This window comes from Colobus angolensis, unplaced genomic scaffold (assembly GCF_000951035.1).
Source record: "Colobus angolensis palliatus isolate OR3802 unplaced genomic scaffold, Cang.pa_1.0 Scaffold335, whole genome shotgun sequence".
Lineage (NCBI taxonomy): Eukaryota > Metazoa > Chordata > Mammalia > Primates > Cercopithecidae > Colobus > Colobus angolensis.
In genome coordinates, this window is record NW_012116655.1 from 1179039 (window position 1) to 1196294 (window position 17256).

Sequence of the window (17256 nt, forward strand, 5' to 3'; positions counted from 1 at the left end):
AAGGCTGGCAAGGGGACTGGGGACTACTCTCAGGAACACGGAGAGGCCACATTAGGTTAAAGGCAGAGAAATGCTGGGAAGACTACATGCTCCTCTCCCACCAGGGACCCTGGTGGCCCTCCTGCTAGTTCTCCTGGTGGAGGATGCCGGGGCATGCCGAACAAGAGGCTAAGCCCACGGCCCAGGCCCTGCTGAGACCACACCACGGTCAGCAAGTAGAGGGACAGCAGCACATCCCCTCAATTCTGTCTGCACAGTAGCTGAGCCAGACATCCCCACACCCACCCCGTTATCAAGGAGGATCTGCTTTGCAAACTGAATGGGGCGTTAAGACCTTAAGGCTCTCCAAGTCCCTCTGGTACTTCTCCCGCAGTGTGGCCACGTCGCCCTCCAGGTCCTTGTGTCCCAGCTCCTCCCGCATGACGTCCATCTGGGCCTCCAGCTCCTGGATGCGCTCTCTCAGCCCAGTCATGGAGTCAGCCTCTCCCTGGGTGGCCTGCCAGTCAGGGGCAGGGGCTGGCAGGGCCTTGGGGTGCGGCCCCTGGTGGAGGCAGAGGGTGTCCTGAAGGCACCTCAGGCTCTGCGAGTAGTGCTCCTGCAGGGTCCTCAGCTCTTCCTCATGGATTGTCTGCAGCTCCCGGACCTTGAGCTGGAACCTGTCCTCCAGGGTCTGTATCTGCTCGCCATGATGCCTCTCCAGGTCCTGCCTATCTCTGACCGAGGCATCCAGCTGGCTCAGGACCCGGCTGCGCTCAGCCTGCAGTGTGCTCTCAGTCCTGGTCAGCTGCTCCACCACGCACCGGATCTCCTCCTCATACCTGCCCCGCAGGGTGAACATGCTCATGCTGTGCTTGCTCTCTGCATCCTCCAGACACTGCTGCTGATGGTCTAGCTGGGCGGCCTTGGCCTTGAGCTCTGCATTCTCCCTTTCAACGATGGCGATCACATCCAGGTACTCGCTCTTCTGCTTGCGGAGAAGCTCCTCGTACTCCTCCCTCAGGGCCTGGGCTGCCTGTGCCTGCTCTGAGCAGGAGGGCTCCCGGGTCTGCCAGGACTCCTTGCAGAGCTGGAGCTCCTTCTCATATTCTAGCCGGATTCTGCAGGCCGCATAGCACACCTGGGCCTGGATAATGGCATCCTGAACCAACAATGAAGAATACTGACCGAGACCTCCAAAACAAGTGTTATACGAGAGACTCTGTGATGCCTGGAGAAGCTTCTGGCAATCTCTCAGCGATTCCACAGGTGGCAGAGATGGTAAGGCAGCAGCTATCTCCTCTAAGAGACTGGCCTTTTCCTTCAGCTGCTGGGCAAGCTCCTCCTGAATAGCAACAAAAGCCCCAGGGCTCTGGTCAGACACATGGAAGGGCTCCTGAGAGCCGTCTGAGTCTCGGCCCAGGACTTCTCCTAAGGGTCTCAGGTCCCAGGACAGCTGCACACCATCTTCATGGCCCGCTGGAAGCCTGAGGGCTTCCAAGACCTGCTGCATCACTCTCTCAAAGTCTGGGGTTTGGTAGGCTCCCAGGATTTCCCCCAGCAGGCACTTGTGCTGCCGCAGGGCTGTCTGGGTGCCCCGCAGGGTCTCCTGGATGCTCTGCAGCCTGCGGTGGAACGACTCCCTCACTGACTGTGTGGCAAAGCTGAGCTCTGCCCTGACCCATGTGGCATTGGCCAGGATGGGGGCCAGGCCCTGTGGGATGCTCTGCTGCCCGTCTCCTGAGGCACCGACTGCCTCTCCTCCCAGCGTACCCAAGTGCTTCCTCAGAGACTCAACCTGGCTCCAGAACTCACCGTCCACCAGCACCTTCCGGGCCCAGGTGTCTACGGGGGCCCCAGCAGATTCCATCAGTGGCTGTCCTGACCAAGAAATCTCGTGGAGCATTCTGGAGACATCTGATGTTGTGTTCTTCAGGGAGTCTGCTATCTGGCTGATCAGCGAGGCTTCCAGAGCAATCTGGTCAGAAAGAAGCCTCACCCGCTCCTGCTCTGTCAGCTCAGGCTGGGGGCACTGCTGCAGGGAGGCAGGCTTCCTGTTCTCCTCGGTGCCACCTGTCTCCAGTTGTGCATGGGCCCCGCCATCGGCTGGGACCGGCCAGTGCTGCAGTGCTTGGATGGCGCTGACTAGCGCACTCTCCACACTGGCCAGGGAGGCTGCACGTGCGTCCTGCTCATCCTCCTGGCTGGCCCTAGGCAGATATCTCAGTTGTTCTCGGCAATTTTCCAGGCACATCAGGGCCTGACTGTTCTTGACCTGGAAGTCCCCAAGCTCTCCAACATGCCCTTCAACCCTCCTGGCCCTCTCCTGCCTCTCCTGCTCCAGCTGGGAGGCCAGCGCACCAACCTGGAGCAGGCTGGCACGGAGCTGCTCACGCAGCTGGGCCTCGGTGCCTGCCCACTGATGGTGCAGTGCAAGCAGTGCCTCACGGCTCTGACCCTGCTGGCTCTCCAGCCTCACGGTCACGTCTTTGAGCTTTTCCTCTGTGACGTAAAGCTTGGTCTCCAGGGAGTGGATGATAGAGAGGTACGTGTCAGAGTCGCCAGGTGCAGGCAGTACACTGGGTGCAGGCTCTGAGGACATGCTTTCTTCCGAGGGTGACCGGTCCTGGCTGGTGTCGGAAGATGTGCTGCTGGTCCAGGTCTTCTCGGACCCTTCGGGGTGAATGTATCTTTGGCACTGGATTGTGGAGAACCGGATTCTTTGCCTTTTAACACCAGGTGCCCCCTGGTCGAGTTTGGCTGTGCCCTGCTGATGGCCCTCCCTGTCAAGAACTTCCACTGACTTTGGGGGCACCATGCTCTCTTCCCTACTGGGGCTGCCATCACCGTACTCCTCCCCCGGAGGAGCCCCCAGGTCCTCGTCCTCATCCTCGAGCCTTGTGTGTGGGAGGCCCAGAGGGGCCCTAGTGACTTGGACTGGTTGGCCTGGGAGCAAAGTGCCATCCCTTTCTGTCTCTTCAGGGGTACTCCGTGGTTCTTCCATGTCCTTTGGAGATTCACTTGCAAATTTCCTTAAAATCTCTTCTTTTGCTTGGAGCTTAATTTCTGTTTCCTCTAAGCTGCTCCCCAAGGCAACCATTTTAACCAAAGCCTCATTGAGGTCCTGCTCCTTCTTCTCCAGAACCTTCTCATGTGCTTCCTTAATGCGCTCCAGCTCTTCCTCCTTCTCTCTCAGCAGAGTGTGCATGCTCTGCAGCTGGCTGGAGACCCTCTGGTAGGAGTGCTCCAGGCTCTGGTTGTCGGCCTCTCTTCTCCTCAGCTTTTCCTGGAGCTCAGCCACATCCCCATCGGATGTGGCCACGCGCTCTGTCAGCTCCTGGAACCGCTGCCTGAGGAGGTCCCGCTCGTCACAGAGGCTCTGCACGTGCTCTGCGAGCCTGCGCACACTGGCCTCTCGTGCCTCCAGCTGCTCCTCCAGCTGGTGCACCTGCTCACTGCCCTCGAAGGTGGCACTCAGCTTCTCCTTCTGCAGGGTCTCCACCTGCTGTGCCTGGCCCTGTAGCTGGTCCTCATAGGCGCTGGCCTTGTCTTCCACCTCCTTCAGGTTCTGCAGCAATGCCTGCTTCTCCTTCTCACAGCTCTCCAGCAGCAGCTCGTAGTTTCTCTGCAGCTTTTCCTCCATCAGCCGCTGGGCCTGCTCACTGGCGCCCAGTTGCTGGCTGAGGTCAGCAATGCGCTCCTGCAGCCTCTGGACCTCCTTTTGCCGGTCCCGCTGCAGCGCCTGCTGTGTCTCCAGGCCCCGTAGCTCCTGCGTCTTCTCCAGCAGCAGGGCCTCAGCACTCTTAAGCTTCTGTTCGCTAGCCCTCAGCTGGCTGCTCAGCGCTGCCTCGCTGTGTTGCCGCTCCTCCAGCTGCTCGCGGACCCGGCCCTGCTCCCGCTTCAGGTCGCCCTTGAGCTTGGCCAGTGCCTGCTCCTTGATGGCTAGCTCGGCGGCCGCATTGCTGAGCCGTGCCTGGAGGCTCCGGATCTCAGCCTCGTGGTGCCGGATCGTGTCCTTGGCCTCCCCATAGCTACGCTTCAGGGTCTGAATCTGGTGTGTAATCAGCTCCTGGCGCTGGCACTGGGCTTCAAGCTCACTTTGAAGGTCTTGGTTGACTCTATGGAGCCTCTGCCAGGCACCCGATGGGGAGGCGGCCACTTCAGTCTTAAAAAAACCGATTAAATACTGGTTAGTAACACTCGGGCCTCCCAGTTCTGAGTGTCACACCTCTGGCCACGAACAACCACAGAAAGCTCCTTGATGGCTTTGGCTTTTATTCTTTGCACAACTTTATCTTTTTTCCCATTAAAAAAATCCAACAAATTATCTTTTTTTTTTCTTTTCTTTTCTTTTTTTTAGTAAGTAGCTGCTTCCAGGTAAACAGAAAACATGGACAATAACATCAGAAAACAGCTTTAACCAAATAGCTTCTAGGAGAAATAAACCAAACAAAACTGAATAATGGGACACACTGAGAAGCAAAACAAAGACTAAAGGACAAGAGAGCGCCAGGAAGAGGGACAGGCAGGAGGAGCAGAGCACCTGCAGCTGTTTGTTTCACAAAACAAAAAGTATGCAGTCTTGACAACAAATCCTAAACAAGCGCAGGACGTAAGGTGTAGGTAAATGATGCCACTTCCTTCTAAGACAGGAGGAGAAGGAAGGAAGGTAACGCTCGGGGGATGTCGGCAAGGTGACATCCAAACATTTTCCTGTGGAAAGTGTAGTCAGTCCTCTAGAGTAACAGGAAAAACTAATCTCTACCTGTAAGAAGACAAAACGAGGGGGGAACGGAAACCATGGAGTAAAATACAATAACAAAACAAACAAACCTTTGCGGAGTTCAAAATGAGAAAAAGTGAAGCATGCAAAAACAAAACACAATGTAAATGAAACAAAACTCCCCACACTGAAAGGCATGCAGAGACAGAACTCATTAATGCAGGGAAAAACAACACAAACAAGAGTGAGTCGAGCCCAGCCTAAGAATCTGGCCTGCCTGTGGCTCCCTCTCGGTCTGCTGGCCGGGGAAGCCACAGATGTGACACTCAGTTATGTTAAGTTCAAGTTACACTTCACGCTCAATGTCCAAACCATGCAAGCTCCTCCCAGCAGTTAGTGTAGCACCCACCCCAGCAGCTAGCTCCTGACCCTTAACCCCACAGACCCCCTGCGCATTCTGAGTCGTGATTAAAAGCATTTCCAAAGTACAAAGGGTGGTGAAAAGTCACAGGTTATTAGACTTAAGGAAAAGGTATTAAAGACTAGCTTTGCCCAGTGCTGACCAACAGGGGCTTCAGTGTAGGCTCATGCAATTATCCAAGTTAGACAAAGAGGCAGGTTCCTAGGTTAGCAATGTGCAACGTCCACTGCTATTACAAGTTGAGTATCCCTTATCCAAAATACTTGGGACAAGAACTATTTCAGATTTTAAAATATTTGCATTCTACTTACTGGTTGAGCATCCCCAATCCAAAACTCCAAAACCTGAAATGCTCCAGTGAACGCTTCCTTTGAGCATAATGTCAGCGTTCAGTTTTGGATTTTGGAGCATTTCAGATTTTCGAATTTGGCATGCTGAACTTGTATCTTTACCACCTGATTTGAAGTCAATTCTTACAGGTTGAGGCCCAATCAAGAATTAAAAAGATGCTCCTCAAACCTGGAGGGTAAGTGCAAATGACCTTGGCAGGGAGGCCCACCGTCACCAGGTCTGAACTGGGCATGGCAATGACTATGGCAGAAGAGGCTGGAGAGGAGTGTCTAGGGAACGTGGGGCAGAGAGGAACAGAAGGCCCAAGGAGCACGCAGGAGAAGAAACAGCAGAGTGTCTGCAAAGAGGCGGACTATGGTCAGAGGCCAGCTGAGTGCCCGTTTCATCTGCTGCCTGGGACGACTCAGACCAAGGTCAGCGCACTATGGTCTAGAAATGTAGACACTCAATACATGACAGAGACTCGGGGTCTAAGAGCTGGAAGGACCCTCAGGGATCCCTGGGTCAAAGTCTACACAGGCAGCAGGCTGCCGCTGTAGAGGAGGGGGACACATGCACTTGCTTTGGGGGTCAGTAGCAGGGCCAAGTCTTGAACCCAGGACCCTGATTCTAATATTATACCCTCAGCCATTGCTAAGAACTTAGGCTCCCTATTCTGGTACCCCATTTCACTTCTCCTGCAGTATTTATGTATCAATCTTCCTATCACAATCTCCCCTATCGCTCAATGGGGACAGGGGTATATCTGTTTTATGCCCGATACTTGGCACAGGGCCTGGCACGCTGCAAGAAAGTCAGCAGACACAGGCCTGGCCCTTGGACCAGGTTAGCTCCAGCCTTGTGACACCCCTTTACCAGGGCTCTGTGGTACAGGATCTCAGAGGAGGTATCCCGGGGTTGGACTAGTAGTGGTAAGAGCCCCAGGTCTGCCTGCAGATGTGGTACAGACACAGATGGGAATGGGGTCCAGTGCTAGCTTTGTCACTGACTTGCTGTTGGTTATAAGCAGGCACTGGACTTGCTGTGTGATTCAATGTCTTCAATCTGTACAATAGGCCCAATATTACTATAGTGAAAACTATGAGAAATCACATGCAGATGTATGGTATTTATAATAAATGTACACTGGCTACTTTCAGAGTCAAAGGGAAAGGGCACCACAATGATTACCAAAAAAAAGTCCTTAGATAATAGAGGTTTCAGGGAGATTCCCCAAAATGTCATACCAGGAGGGAAAAACACCACCCCGCCGTGCCCCCAGCACATTGAGAGTCCAGTCCTGTGGCAGAAGGGCCCAGGGGCGTGAGCTCCCAGGAGGTGGCCCCTGCTGAGCCAAGTTTTGCACACTCCTAGCCTGCCTGAGCATGAACCCTTCACACTGAAGCTCCTGAGTGCACCATGGGCCACAGCAGCCCCTCCACCCTACCTGCAGCACGTAGCCCTCACGGGCGCTCTGCTCCCGGCCCAGGGCCACCCTCAGCTGGTCCTGCAGGAGCCGGTTCTGCTCCAGAAGGTCTGAGGCCTCCTTCTGGCTCTGCTCCAGCTGTTAGCAAAAAAACACACACTTTTATGCAAAATGACAATGATAAACAAAGCAGATGCACAGCACAGACTCTTTCACTGGTCTTCCATGTGGCCCAAGAGTTTTGGAGTCTCCACATTTCAGCAGATGTGCTGATACGGCCTTTACCAGCAGCATTTGGAAGTGAAGGTTCCAATGCAAGCCATCAGTAACAATGGCAGACCCGGTACCCTCTGGGGACCAAGGAACTACCTTATCCTTCTTACTCCAGGCAGCCCTGGGTGTCCACATAATTCCCACACCTGATCAAGGTTCCAATGTGCACGCCCTATACAGGCGCCAAGGCCCATAGGGGGTGTTCATTTCTGAGAAGGGGGCTGTGTCCACTGGGGAACAAGGGTTTTGCATCTGCATCTAGAGGAAGACCACCCCATGGGGTCCTTTGAGTGTCCGCAGCTGGTCACACAGGCCAGGTTAGGCTCTACAGGGATCACTGAGAGTGGTGGCCTCAAGCAGGCCTCACTCCAGGGCCCACAATGGGTCTCAACTGAAATCACTCCATTTGACCAGTTTTATATGATGGATTCCACAAAGTTCTGTTTGCAAAAACGGTTCCCACAGTTCTCTCAAACAAGGTGTGGACACCCGTGAGTAAGCTATTTTACACTCTTCTTGCTTTCAACAGCTTCAGCTACTCATTCATCTGTCCACCTCTTCCCCACACACCTCCCAGGTGCCTCCTGATGCCTGGCCGTGTGCAGGGCTACCCATCCTGCTTCCAGAGCTCGTGCTAAGTGGAACTGTGTGTGTGGTGGGCAGTCACGCCAGTGCCACCCAGGTTGTTGCCAGGCTGTGCTGTGAGAGGTGGGGAGACCTCTGACTTTTATTTATTGTTTTGAGACGGACTCTCGCTCTGTCGCCAGGTTGGAGTGCGATGGCACAATCTCAGGTCACTGTGACCACTGCCTCCTGGGTTCAAGTGATTCTCCTGCCTCAGTCTTCCAAGTAGCTGGGATACAGGCACGTGCCACCACACCCAGCTAATTTTTGTATTTTTAGTAGGAATAGGGTTTCACCATGTTGGCCAGGATGGTCTTGATCTCCTGACCTCGTGATTCACCCACCTCAGCCTCCCAAAGTACCAGGATTACAGGCATGAGCCACCACGCCCAGCTGACCCCTGACTTTTAAACAGTGAAGACTGACCCCCTCAGATTGTTGAACCAGTGTGTCGCCTGCTGGCTGGTCCATTTTGGTAGCTTGAAGTAATGTGAGTTTCAACTGTTATTTTATTTCATCCTGCCTTTGTTATTTGTTAATGGATGAGGAAAACGAAAAAGTACAAGTATTAGTGCTGGTGATAACTCAGCCTCATACAGTTAATAAAATACAAAAAAGATGAGAAGCGTGAGGCATACCCAAGTGGCAAATCTTTAACAAGCTACTTACGTAAGAGAACACATTTGAAATACAGTGTTGAAAACTGTCCCTAAATGGAGAGTGAAACAGGGAGTTCCACAAAAACCGTAATGCTATACGTCCCTGGTTACGAGACTCCCTGTCCAGACATGTAAATCCACCGCTGTAGTTCTGCAGATAGGATTTCTGGATACATTTCAATGAAATAACATCTTATTTTATAGTTTGGGGGCCAGCTTGTTCATCTCTGTACCCAGGTGCACTGAGGGCCTCATGGAGGAGTGACAGGCACAGGGCAGCCTTCATCCACGGCCTACCCCGCCTCACCACTGCCTTCTGCTTCACATCCTCATGACCTGGGACCCAGCTGTCATCTCCTGCTGGATGTCCCTGGCTTCAGATCTGATCAGCCATCCCCAAGCCACTGTAAGAGCACCCGGGGTTGATCTCTGCCTCCAGCTTTGACCTGTCCAAGCCAGCACTGCCTAACGCAAAAGCCTCACCTTGCTCACGCCCCTCCTGCTGTCGGGAGTCAGAGCGAGGAAACCATCGGGGGCCCTGCAACGCCGCCTGCCTCTCAATGGCAGTGGCCCGCACCATGGGATGAATTCCTCTGTGCCTGGAAGGCCCCCTTCCCTGCCCTGCATGTAGTGGTACGCTCCCACAGCTCTCAGGTCTGCCTCAACTATGAGGACTCATTTGTGTGTCTGTCTCCCCTAGGGGTCTGCAAGTCCCTCGAGGTTAGGACTGTGTAGATGAACCCCTAAGGCCACAGCTTACAGCTGATGCTCTGGAAAGGCTGCTGGGAGCAGGGGGAGGATCTGGCCCCAGGCTATTACCTCCTTCTCCAGCAGAGAGGTCAGCTCGTGTGTGGAGAGCCGGTCACCCCCATCTTCAGAAGACAGGTGGACAGGAGCGATGGGCACCTGCTTCTCTTCCCGGAGAGGCGTGGTCTCCACCTGATGCCACCGCTGCTCGATCTCCACATGGACGTTATGCGTCTTGAGGTCACTCACAGGCAGCCCTGGGCTCCGGTCCACCTCCATGCGCAGGGCTGCATCCTCAGTGCCTGGCCCGTCTGTGGCGTCGAGCATCCCGAAGCGCTTGCGGCGCTCCTCCCGCCTCCGTGCACGCTCCCGCTCCAGCTCCCCAGGCTCTGCCTCAGGGCACAAGGGCTCATGGGTGTCAGTGGGCCCTGCGCCACCCATCCGCTCCTGAGCCAGGGCCTGCTGGATGGGACGGAACTCAGCCCAGTCAAAGGTCTTGGAGCGGCCCTCTCGCCTCCGCTCCCGTGCGCGGCTCCTCTTCTGCTCAGGGTCCGGCTCCCCCAGCTCTGCCTCTTGCTTCTCAGTAGGCCTCGGGCGTGTCTCAAAAGAGGAGCTGCTCTTGTTTTTTTCCTCTGGCAATGAGCTGTGGAGCAGGAGGATAAACATAAGACTGTCAGGGGCGACTCTGACAGTGTGGACTGCCAGGCAGAAGCTGGCAATGCTGAGCCACGACCCAGCCCCTGTGGGCACCACATCCTTTTCTATCCTAATCCCTGAAGAGGTGCTGTGAGGGGCTCACTGGGGTGGCCCCTTTGCCAGGGTATGGAACCAGGGGAGTCCCAGGACTCCCACAGCACAGGCAGGACGGGCCAACCCTGCCTTGCTCAGGGCCAAGAACTGCATCAGGCTGCACCTGGGCAGCCACTGTACTCGCCTGGTAAGGCTGGCCTCTGTGCACCCCTGGACTGGACAGTGGTGACAAAATGAGGGAAAACTAGCACTTCTCTAGAAGGGCTTACCTTTTAATAAGCAGGTAACATGATCAGATGTTTTTTTTTTTTTTTTTGAGATGGAGTTTCACTCTTATTGCCCAGGCTGGAGTGCAATGGCACGATCTAGGCTCACCACAACCTCTGCCTCCTGGGTTCAAGCGATTCTCCTGCCTCAGCCTCCCGAGTAGCTGGGACTTCAGGCATGCGCCACCACGCCTGGCTAATTTTATATTTTTAGTAGAAACAGGGTTTCTCCATGTTGGCCAGGCTGGTCTCAAACTCCCGACCTCAGGTGATCCACCCGCCTTGGCTTCCCAAAGTGTTGGGATTACAGGCATGAGCCACTGTGCCCGGCCTAAATCTATGTTTTAAAAGCCCAATCCAGCTGCTGGTTACCCGCCACCTTGAGGAGGCAAGCAGCAGCCAGCAACGGGACATAAGCTGCACACGTCGTGCTCATGGCACCGCTACCTGCCCTGCAGTAAGTGGAGTGAAGCCAGGTCTGTCTAAGGAATCCACCATGCCTAGTCCCCATCTGCTAGAAGCAGAGATTCCTGGGGAGGCCTTGTCTGCAGCAGCGGAGGAACAGGGACATTGCCGATGGCAATTTGTCAAGGAGGCTGGGAGTGTCTGAGACAGAGGTTTGTAGACTCTAGGGATAGGCCCCAGAGACTGCCAGCTGGTCCGAGGCTGACTGAGTGGCCCCTAATCTCACCCAGGCCCTCAGAAGGCAGTTGCAAGCCCACCTCGGAACAGTGAGGGCCCAAGGAGGAGCTCCAGGGAGCACATGTGTTTCAATCAGGTCCAAAAGGAAAGGAGTCTTTAAAGACAGAACCAACGAAAAGAGGAAATGGCTGCCATCACCACCTGAAGCAAGGGTCACCCGTCCAGGCAGCAACCGGGTGAGAGGCAAAGTGCTTCAGAGCAGGGGGATCTGCAGGTGTCCACTGTAAGAGCACGCTAACATCTGGAGGAAAATGACACAGGGCAGATCTCTGGCCATGGAGAGTGTCAGGATGACACACAGGGCAGGGTGTGCACGGAGGCCCCCAGCCGGGCCCTGACAGCCGCCAAAGTCACAGCCACACCAGAACTGGCCGCACTCCCCAGGAGAAACCTCCCCACAAGGCTCCTCCAGCACTAAAGGCAGGAAGCGCCCTGCAACTTCCCCACTCCCACACTTCAAGAAGGCGACGAGAGCAGGATGAGGACAGCAGCTTCTGAAACTGTAGTTTCTGTTTTCATGCCTCCTTGTGATTTTGCCTGGCAGCACTAAAAAACTCACATTTTTCCTCAAATAATAAAAGCCTACACAGAGGAAGAATAAATGCTGAAAACAAACTGGTAGAGGGTGAGCACTCTACCAGACTACACAGATATGCTAGATTATGAAGTAATTATTAGGAGGCCAACTGCCAGGTCAGCTTTCATAGGAAAGCAAAACCCTTGTCTCCTCATTCATTTCCCTGGGCCCAAAGCCCCTGCATGCAGGAAAGCAGGCACTGAAGTGTGGAGGCACCTCTCCTGAGCCGTGTGCAGGCACAGGCATGTGCACAGGTGCATTCCTGACACCTGCCCTGGGATATCCCAAAGTTGACTTCTTCCAGCCAGGATGGCCCATCTACAGCACCGAGCCCAGGCCTGGCGAGGAAGAGGGGCAGCAGAGGACCTCAGGCCAGCCACCCACATGCACGCCCACCACTCCCCGTCCTGGACCCCTGTGATAAGCTCTGTTTGCTGCCAACAGCCTCGGCACAGAAGCTGGGGCCTTTCTCACTTTGCTCTGGGGGCTTCCTAAAGGTGCTTGGAAAAGAGTGCTTAGCTTGCCAAGCTTGGGTGTCTGCTCCTGACGGGAGAACCATGGAGGCAGTAGCTGAGGCCACCACAGGATGTGGTCCCTGGAGGGCGGGGGAGAGCCTGTGGCAGCCCTGGGTGCCTCCTGCTGGCTGTGCATGCAGAGGACTTGTCCCTAACCAACAAGCCAGCTCTCTGAACAGGATCCTGAGAGACAGAGGGCAACCTGTCCTGGCCACGGCCTCTTGGCCTTACTAGACAGTGTTTGTTTAATAAATGAAGTCATGAACAAATGACAGACACAGAAAAGAGGACTAAAAAGAAAATAATCAATTTAGGTGTTCTTTTCTTCTTATGCAAAGAGGTATGGAGTCGGCAGGAAGGAGGCAAAGGTTTGGATACAGAATGTGCCTTTAGGCCGGCCACGGTGGCTCATGCCTGTAATTCCAGCACTTTGGGAGGCCGAGGCGAGTCGATCACCTGAGGTCACAAGTTCAAGACCAGCCTGGCCAACATGATGCAATTCTGTCTCTACTAAAAACAAAACTTAGCCGGGCATGGTGGTGGGCGCCCGTAATCCCAGCTACTTGGGAGGCTGAGTCAGGAGAATTGCTTGAACCCAGGAGGTGGAGGTTGCAGTGAGCCGAGATCACGTTACTGCACTCCAGACTGGGCGACAGAACAAGACTCCATCTCAAAAAAAAAGAATGTGTTTTTAGGTCAAAGCTTCCAAGGACAGCCCCTGCTGTGACACTGCCATACCCAAGCAGCCTAACCCACAGCACAAGAAATACATCTGAGATGTAATCTACATCACATGATCTGAGAAATGGCACCACAGGTGCTCAGATGCATGGAGGCTCTGAAGCCTTGAGGTGGGGACAGCAGAGTTCTGGCCCTCAAAGGACCAGCCCCTACACTGGAATCTTCCCTGCTTTTTTTTTGGATATGTCTGAGTCTTCTGATTCTCCACTTTCTTTTAAAATGAGAGCTAGGTCTTTAACCTTCAGGGCAGGAGGAAGAAAGCCCAAAGCAAAATCTTAGGCGCATGAACCACAGAATGCTAACACAAGAGAGGGTTTTTCAACTTGGCTGCACAGAAATCAAATAGATGTAGGAGTGAGGTGAGAAGAAGGCCAAGGCAAAGAAGCGCTGGGTGGCCTGTGGATGCTGCACATGGGGCCATCCTCATGCCAGCAGAGCTCAAGGCCTGAGAGCACTGACTGTGGGGCTCAGGCTGGTCTGGCCAGGTGCCTGCTGACACAGATGGAAGATTCTCCACCAAAGCCTAGTTCTAATGACCAGCATACACACTACCCGCAAGATGAAAACGTCTGGGCTTAAAAGAGGAAAAGAACCAGAAATGTTTGTTCTGATGTGCTTGGGACAGGAACCTGAGCAACAGGACATAAGAAGGAAGGAGCAGCAGACTGGGATGTACTGAGCTCAGGTCTCAGACTTCAGACCTGAGTCTGATACTGTCCTGGTGGGAGTGGCACCCACAGGATGCACAAGGGGCTACCTGGCATCTTCACCATCCTACCTCGTCACATCCGGGGCAGTGGTCGGGTGCACGTGTTTCATGATGGTCTGGATCCAGTTCCGCCGAATCCCGGACGTCATGGCCGACAGGGTAAACTCGCCCTCCTTTGTCTACAGAGAAAAGATGAGGCACCATCAGTGACTGTCCCCTAGGGTACCTGCTGCCCTCCATCTCCAAAGAAGCTTCCTGCACTGGCTACAAAGTCCCACAGGGAGGAGGCCTGTGACTGGGTGACCCTTCTAGGAGCGCCACATGTGCCCACTACTGGGACAAGCGGGAGCTGGAGAGCAGGAGACGGCAAAGCCGTGGGAGGGACATGCATCTGTGGCGATGGTAAATCCGGTATCTTCTCTCAGTAAGGTCAGCTCACAGTTACTGATCACCCACTACGCACCAGCACTCTGCCCATTCAGACAGAGGAGGATGCTGCACCCCTTTCTCTCTTCTTTTTTTTTTTGGAGACATAGTCTTGCTCTGTCGCCCAGGCTTGAGTGCAGTGGCGCGATCTCAGCTCACTGCAAGCTCCGCCTTCTGGGTTCACGCCATTCTCCTGCCTCAGCCTCCCAAGTACTGGGACTACAGGTGCCCACCACCACGCCCAGCTAATTTTTTGTATTTTTAGTGGAGCCAGGATGGTCTCGATCTCCTGACCTTGCGATCCACCTGCCTCGGCCTCCCAAAGTGCTGGGATTACAGGCATGAGCCACCACGCCCAGCCACTGCACCCCTCTTTAAGGAGTTCCCAGCCTTGGGGGAAGGGCAAAATCAGCAAGTGCTGAGCAGCGGTGGAGGTGGGGAATGGGGAAGGGCGTGCTTCTTGGGTGTGGGGAGTGGTGCCTGCAGTCTGAACCCACACAGGCACATGGCATGATGGGGCCCGGGGAATGGTTAAGAACAAGGGGTGTGAGGGTCTTGTTGGTGACACTGAGAAAAGGCAGGGATACCTGCTGGGTGGTTACTGCAGCTGTCCAGGTGATGAGAATTAAGGTAATGGCAGGGGATAGGGCAGCTCAGAAGTAACAAAAAGGGTATGGACAGTGGACAGTGTCTGGCTGGCTGGGTTGGGGAGCACCTAGGACAAGCTCTAGACTCCTGCTTGGATGAGGTGGAGTTTAGGGCTTGTCCTAGGTGCTTGTCCAAGGCAGCAGGGGAGGAGCCTGTTTTGGGTGGGGAACAGGGCAGCAGGTAGGACAAAGAAGCAAAGAGCACATGGCTCTGGGACATGACTGCTGCGCCCCTGAGCAGACCTGCCTGGGTACCTTCGGAAAGGGGAGGGCCAGTGGCCTGCATGGAGCTGGAGGCCTGCTTCTGCACCCACAGGCACCTGCCCAATAGAAGCGAGGGCTGCAGCCCTTAACTGAGAGCTGCTCACAAGCAGACTCAGCAACCAGGTCAGTAGTGAAGCTGACGGCAGGATGCAACCATGAGGATGGTTTTCAGACGGGCACTAGTGGCCTGGTCAGAAATCAAAACAGGAGATCCCGTGCTGGCCTGATGTGCCACAAAGCACAGCTGGGAGGGATCTGACCTGCCCCTCCATATGCCCGATCAAGACACCGCCACTGCTCAGCTCAGTCCTCCTTCATCAGTTCTCACGTCCACATGAGCTGAATTGGGGGCCCCACCTTCTCCACCCCCAGGTGCGCGCGTTGCTGGAGTTTGGCCTCAGTGCTCCATACAGAGCCGTTTTCTCCAGCTGAATTTTCTTTCCCAGCGGCTACCTAATGTTCTCTGAGAGCCCATCATGCCTCAAATGGATCACAGCCGGAATTCCAGGGGATCCCCCCCTGCTTTTGTGACATCAGCTCTTCTGCTGGCTTCTAAGCGGGCGGGGCCTTGCCATGCTCTGGGTCCTGGCCCTGCCCTCAACTCTTACTCCCGGGTGCCGTTCCTACGTTTCTGGCCCAGCCTTACTGCGCCAGCCTGTCTGGCTCCTTTCTAATGGACCTGCATGTCCTGCCAGACGTGTATCACGAACGTACAACTGTCTGGCATCTTCTAACACCCTTCAGTGCTCTCCACAAAAACTGGACCAGTGCCAACCTGACCCTCCACCCAGCACTCTAGCCCCAGACTGGCTCTGTGCTCTCTGTGCCACCAGGTCTGGAGTCCAGTCTGGGACATGTTTTCAAACTCAGCCCTCTTGCTGAGCCTCGAGGGATTCTCCTCCAGGAAGCCTCCCCCAGGAAGCCTTCTCCACACTGGAAGGACCTCCTCATTCCTTAGAACTCTCAGTAGTTGGAGTTCACAGAAAGTCATCAGGATAAGCTCTACCAGGGTGAAGTGAGGAGGGGTTGATCAGTGGGTGAGATTGGCTGGTGCCCTCATTTGTCACTAGGAGAGTGGGGTGAGTTCTCAGACTTCAGGTGTGCCCTGCCTAGAGGAAGCTGCTCATGAAGATGTGAGGTGGATGGCAGGAGAGGAGGCTCACCAGGCACTATGCCTGACTACCCCTCCCACAGGGGCTGAGGACAGAGGAGCCTCGAAACTTGAGCAGTTCAGGCCACTAAGAGCAGGCAACTCACACCTAGCCCTGGTGCCAGGCTGTCAGTGCAGCCTCCAACTGTGACTCAGCTCCTCTCGCAGATGCCGGCATGCAGGAAGCCACAGCCAGCAGCCCAGTGGGCTGGCAGCCAGGATTTTCTTAGTAAATGAACACACTGGCCTTTGGGTCTACTTCAGTCTCCCCTAAGTTGGATCAATCTGAGTCAGCCCCAAATACTGGATCAACGCTCAAAACAGCAATACAATTGAGTTTCTGGGCCCCAAAATGTGAAGGTATGACCCTGCTACAGGTGAGCCCACCAGAGTCTAGCCTTCTGTGAGAAACCAAGTCCCAGGGCCAGGGTGCAGCCCCACAGGGGCAGCTCTCTACTCATCACACTCTCCACCCATCTTAAAGCTCTTGCAAGTGACGAACTAACTTTACCCAAAGAGAGGCCTGGCTTCTGTCCTGGCTCCTGGGAGGGAACTTCCAAACCTTGTAATTTCCTAGATGACTAGAGTCTTTATTACTCATGGTGGTCCCCTGGAACCCCACCTAACACTTCATGCTGACAAGACAACTCAGGGTGGAGGATGGCCTGGCCAGAAGCAGGAAATCAGAGGAAACCCATTAAATCAGAGGGTTGTGGTTTGCACCATGTGAAAGTAGCCGACCATGGCGGGAAGGCCTTTAGGTGGAGTTCAACCATGAGGACAATAACTCCATCAACCACAGCAGCTACACAGCCTCCTAAAGCTCAACACCAGGGCTCAGGTGGGCTTCCTGGCAATGCTCTGCATGCTGCCCCACATCAGGGCTAAGAGGACACTGTGTCCCCAAGGATGCAGAAACTTTTGGCATCTGTGACTCCCCCAGTCCCAGATTCTACTCCACATGGCTCTCCTTTGGCTGGTTCTGACTTGTATACTTTTTCTACAGTAAAACTCATTGTAAAGATACTATTTTCCTGAATTCTGTGAGTCATTCTAGTGAATTTTCGAAACTGAAGGTGGTTCTGGAAACCTCTAGACTCACAACTGGTGTCAGAAGTGGGGGCAGGACTGGGCACAGTGATTCATGCCTATAATCCCAGCACTTTGAGAAGCCAACACAAGTGGATCGCTGGAGCCCAGTGGTTCAAAACCAGCCTGGGCAACATGGTGAAACCCTGTCTCTCCAAAAAACAAATAATAATAATAAAAATTAGCTGGGCATGGTGGCATGCACCTGTAGTCTCAGTTACTCTGGAGGCTGAGGTAGGAG

At 54.4% G+C, this 17256-nt stretch overlaps 1 protein-coding gene across 3 annotated transcripts in view; it reads right to left on the reverse strand.

Annotated features, from left to right (window-relative positions):
* Window positions 1-17256, reverse strand: part of MPRIP (myosin phosphatase Rho interacting protein) — a 153644-nt gene that overhangs the window by 24485 nt on the left and 111903 nt on the right. For 2 of the 3 annotated variants that reach the window (XM_011952158.1, XM_011952159.1), the window contains exons 13-15: window positions 13509-13618; window positions 9252-9822; window positions 6898-7014 (exon numbers count right to left, since the gene is read on the reverse strand). In XM_011952158.1, coding sequence (XP_011807548.1) covers window positions 6898-7014; window positions 9252-9822; window positions 13509-13618 — 798 coding nt within the window. Of the gene's footprint in view, window positions 1-334; window positions 4142-6897; window positions 7015-9251; window positions 9823-13508; window positions 13619-17256 lie in introns of all 3 variants that reach the window. The other variant, XM_011952157.1, reaches the window with a different exon arrangement.